The following is a 5314-nucleotide window of genomic DNA, read 5'->3' as shown; positions in this document are numbered from 1 at the left end:
CGAAACATATTTGTTCCATGATAATACTGCCTGTCGAACCAATCGCAGTCAGGACTTTTTTATGTTCAAATATTTTTAGACAAGAATTTTCTATTTTATCATATGTAAATATTGTAAATATAGCTCGTTAATTCACGGTTTTGATACTGCAAGAGAGTTCAATAAACCACTATTATACTAAAACAGAAAAGGATCCAAAGCCGAGGAAGTACGAGGGTAAGACCTTAAATGGTATGAAGGTTGGTGTGGGAAAGCTTCGTTTGTCGGCATGTCGAGAGAAATTATGCAACATGATAACTGTAGGGTGACCAAAGAAACCATTGTGTGTTTTCTTGCAGTTAGTTTATCAATTCCCATTTCGACGTCGATAAAGGACGACGCGAAATTATCACAACACAAAAGAGGAAGACTTGAAAGCTAGCACAGCGCAGAAACTAATGAACTACGATGACATAATCCCAGTCATTATTGAGAGTTAAAGCTGAGACAAATTAAAGTGGAAAATGGATTGCAACATACCATCTGAATCCGTAAGGATGGCAAATAAGCAAGTAACTAGAAAAGCGGAGATTCTCATGGTTTCCCGGGCGCAGTTAGTTTGTGCAAGAGAATGAACGTCAATTATGTTTCTCACGTTTTTGTGTGTTGAGTATTCAGGTCGTGGCAGATCCAGTTACCCTTTAGTGACCCCTCACGTGATATCGAATATCCTGCGATGATTATCGAAGCAAAAAGAAAATTGTGGTTCTTAGCTATATTGATCATGGTGGATCAACTTAAATGCTGCATGGATCAGGCGTTGAAATATATGGCAAATAAAACTGATACAGCTACAGTCGAACCTCGATTATCCGGACCTCGATTATCCGGATTTCTCGATTATCCGGACTTCTCTGGTCCCAATTTTGTCATGAATATTTATTAGTCATCATCAAGATCCCTAGCCATATTCTTTTTAAAACTATAGCGTTGAAAAGTAAAGTAAACGCGAGTTTGTTTCTCTTTCAAAAAGCAAAGTAAAGCAGCGCTCGCATACGTCGTAACTAATGCAGAACTTTCGAATGAGTTCTGATTGGCTTAGAGTTGCTTTGTTGCTAAGTGAAATTTCACGCTCTATTGGCTTGTTTGGCGAACAAGCTGCACTACGTCACGAATGTTTATTCACGATCATCATGTCCTTGAAGCGTAAGCGATCAGTTCTTTCGATAAAAGATAAACAGGCTATAATTTTGCGATTAGAGAAAGAAGAAAAAGGAACCAATTTGTCAGCTGAATATGGCGTTAGTAAACGGCAGATATCTGATATCCGCAAGAGCATGGAAAAAGATCATAACGTTTGCCGACACGTGTACAGGTATTCACAACGGACAGTGAAGATGTAGACCATATTGTTTTCCAAACGATTTGCAAATGTTTTGTTTCACGATTAAATGTCGCTTTCTTAATGTAATGAGTTTTTGTTCCTCATTAATATTCATATTCTCGATTATCCGGACCCTCGAATATCAGGACTATTTCGTGTGGTCCCAACGAGTTTGGATAATCGAGGTTCGACTGTATTGCGAAAGGCTACTTGCTTTAAAACACGGGGATCCAGAAGTAAAATGTAAAATACTTCAATGCAAAATGATCTTTATTGTATTAGAGTGAGTACTTTGAGTGGTCGGATTAAGAAATATTGCATACCTCAATGACGACCTGTCATCACCCACACACCCACCCTAACACATACTCCTCGCTGTGGAAGGGACTTGTGGGTTAAAAAAACCTTGTTATTCCCTATGGCACGAACCATAAAAATCACAATCTTCTTCTTTGGTTTCGTCAAGAATGGCTGAAATATTGCAAGATGGGAACATATGCCCTCTAGAAGTGTAGTCTTCTGTAACCGGTACCATCGTGAACTTGGAGTTGTTCGCTTGTATCTTGCGGAACAGACGCGGAATAATTATTAGTTCAGGGCAAGCTACGCAGACTTTCTTTTTGTGCAGGATCACCTCTAGGTCTGGTGAAGGTCCACCGGCCACTAAAGAATACACTGTTCTCAGTAAATGGGAAAAAAGTTCATCGCAGAGATTACTATCACCTGATGGAATTGATTACGGTACACTTCGAAAATTCCGCTAACCCTAACCTTTACGTCTTGTGCTAAAACATATTTACAGTCAAAATGTTTTCGGGTTAGGTTTAGCGCGATATGCTTTAGGTGAGGCCAGGCTCTATTTATTTATTTATTTAAACTACCACAGGTCCATGTTTTTTCGACATATGGATAGCGCTATGCTAGTTGCAAAATCACTGACCCGTTGATAACATGATTGGTTTGTCGGTTTGTTAGCGCCAATTAATCCGCGATATGAGTTTGATCCGCCAAATATCGCTATGGGCCTTCTGAACAACCGTAGAATCTCAGTGGACAAGAAAAGTATAGTCCTTTCTAGTGTCCAGTGAATTATTTCGCATACCTTTTTAGTCATCACTGTTGATCTACTACTGTGCTAAAGCCAAAGAAAACACTCATCTTCTGTTTTTGGCTCAGTGAAAGCCACTATCAAGAACTCGACTGAGGAGGTATACGTGGTTATCTGTTATCTTTGGACAAAACTTTGCTTTTTTTTCCTCCTGCTTATCGCATCATAAAATGAACCATTAATCACAACCATTTAAGGACAAGTACTAAAAGGATCAATGAGAAAAGGAACAGCGCATGACTTGTGATAACGTCCGCGAGAAATGCATACCAGTTGGGCATAATCCATCGAAAAGCGGTGCTTCATCGAGGAGCCTTTTGGATGTCTAGCATTCAGTAGCATGTGTGATGTACCTGAAATGTGTCACCCAGCTTAACAGATGTCAAGCATGCATGATTTCACTTTTCAATTCTATGGTGATTGGGTTTGTGTGCTAGAACCTCCAACCTTCTTATGACATTTATTGATGGATTTCAGTACATGTTCTCACGCCCTTTGAATTCGAAATCAAAAGCAAAACCGCTATAGCCTACTTGCTATGAGAGCCGACAACACGTTAAACAGGTCTGTGTTAAAAGCTGAACGGATGGAAGGCAACAGCTCCAGTTCCAAATGCAAATACCGGTGGTCCGTTGTTCTTCAGACTGAACGTAAGGTAGAGGGAAGAGAACATTTTCCTGTTTGTACACTGTACTTGGAGGTGACCTCAAAGAATTATGTCTGATTTGGATTTTGTTAGTGTAGTTTTAACTATGACAGCGACAGAATGACTTGCGCCTCTTTAAATGGTTATTACTCCATCAAACACAACCGTGTACTTAAATGATATGTGGATCAAACTCATCCTCATCAGTTAAAATACGTTCGAAATGCGTTCTAAAAATCGTAAATACCTCTCACTGAACGTTTTTCATCGAGGAGCCTTAATTAAGGAAAATAGGAATACTATCTATTAAATTTACAAGATTTAGTTGTTTCAAGTTTCCCATAGACCTTTATACACGAATGCATAAATACGCGCTTGCATTCTGCGACACCCCAAAACACGAGGTCAGTTCAATTCTCTTTCATCCAAGAATGATTAATTAACAACCATTCACTGAAGCGGAGGTAGTCTCCTTCGCAGCCGTTTTTTGTGATTTTACTCCGCCCCCGTAAATATCCACAACTAGCCACCACCGACACTGAGGTGAATAGTTGTTTTAGTATATACTAAAAGAGGTGAATAGCAAAGGATGTTCGTAGTTTGAATAGCCAATAAACGCTATCCACGTTTTTAGTATATACTAAAATGTAATTTTCGCGAAGTTCTGAGTGAATCGAGATTATTCTTTCTCGTGGAACACAAATTTAACCATTTCATAAATTATTTCCAAGCTTGAGGCTCAATTGAGTAGACTCTCTTAAAATTAACTTGATAATGACAAATTATTGATTATTTTGCTCGGTGATTTAAGCTCATTCCAACTTTTCCAATGCAGTCAATGCCGACTGGAATCAGTTCCGCCATGCTCCATGACGTCACTAATTCTAAGCAACGAAATATTTCCGGATGATAAAGTCACTACCGACCTCTAATTATATTTCCGTATGCGTACTGAACTAAAGAAGGCGAACATTTAATCCAACGAGATGCTTCCGTGAAGCATACACTGGGTTGCCTGTGGTACGTGTTACAGAAAATCAGAAGGCACTGAATTGTGTGGCATTGAACTACAGCATTCCAGTCTCTGAAGAATAACAAATAAAAGAGAAGCGAGAAATACTGTTCTTAATGTTCGTATGATTTTACTGCGCGCAATAGACCATATTCGTATCCTCAGTATTGGACTGGAACTAGCTTGCAATGGAGGCTAATGCGGGGGAATATATTAAAAAGTATTTGCATTTGAAAAGATTCCCCTGCATTAGCCCCCATTGCAAGCTACTGTAGGTCCAGTCCAATACCGAGGATACGAATATGGTCTATTCTAGAAATACACTGCAACTGAAGATATTACCCGAAAAAATCACCAAAGAAACCTTCATCATGGGCAAACACGTTAAAGGAATAATGTATTTCTTTTTTTTTTTTTCGTTGAAAACTAATGGCCAAACCGTCCAACGACAAAATGCTAGGTTATTTCAATTACAAATTAAGATGTCAAGCTTAAAAGATTGCATATTCAGTGAAGCTCGGAGGAAGAATCACACAGGCCTTTGCCGCAATATAGTCGTCGAAAAGGTACATAAAGTAACTTCCCCATGCCTTAAATGTGTTTTTCTCAAATTAAAGCCAACGGTAACCTTCGAATTCGTTTATATTATCCTCCCGCGATAATTAACTCTGGTCAAAACAAAATAGCGTGAATCTGCCGTCCACGCGTGTATTGGTGTAATGGAAGTAAATTTGATTGGCCGATGAAGGACATGTCAATTAAAAAAAGTGGGCGGAAGGAATTTCGAAGAGGAATTTGGTCAGGTTCTATTTTTCGTTTCGCCATCTCCACATTACGTACCACGCGAAACTAAAATAGAGCCTGATCGCAGGTTACAATATACCCCTCACAAAACAGAAGCATCGGACCGAAAATGCTATTAACGCTAACAAATGCGAACTCAGCAAGGTACAGATTTTGTTAGCTTGCTTTATGCGAAGCAAATATTGATGCAAAAGTAAATAAATATTGATACACAGTTTTCAGAAAGAGCAGAAGGAAGTTTCCGAGACGGTCGATCGAGAATAAAATATTTACGACATGAAAACAACATTAATTTTGAACCGTGAATATAGAATATAAAAAGTTACGATGAGCGACAAACATTTTCGGAGATTTTTGCTACGTTCCAAATAAATCGCAAAA

General features: G+C 38.9%; 1 protein-coding gene across 1 annotated transcript in view; it reads right to left on the bottom strand.

Moving 5' to 3' along the window:
• LOC138007318 (Golgi-associated plant pathogenesis-related protein 1-like) overlaps positions 1–698 on the bottom strand; it is an 8133-nt gene extending 7435 nt beyond the window's left edge. The window contains exon 1 of the mRNA XM_068854133.1: positions 520–698. Within this exon, the coding sequence (XP_068710234.1) occupies positions 520–577 (58 nt within the window). The 5' untranslated portion in view covers positions 578–698. The remainder of the gene's footprint in view (positions 1–519) is intronic.
• Positions 699–5314: the final 4616 nt, after the last annotated feature.

The sequence above is a fragment of the Montipora foliosa genome, chromosome 6 (genome assembly GCF_036669935.1).
Source record: "Montipora foliosa isolate CH-2021 chromosome 6, ASM3666993v2, whole genome shotgun sequence".
NCBI lineage: Eukaryota > Metazoa > Cnidaria > Anthozoa > Scleractinia > Acroporidae > Montipora > Montipora foliosa.
This window is presented reverse-complemented; position numbering and strand designations above follow the sequence as displayed.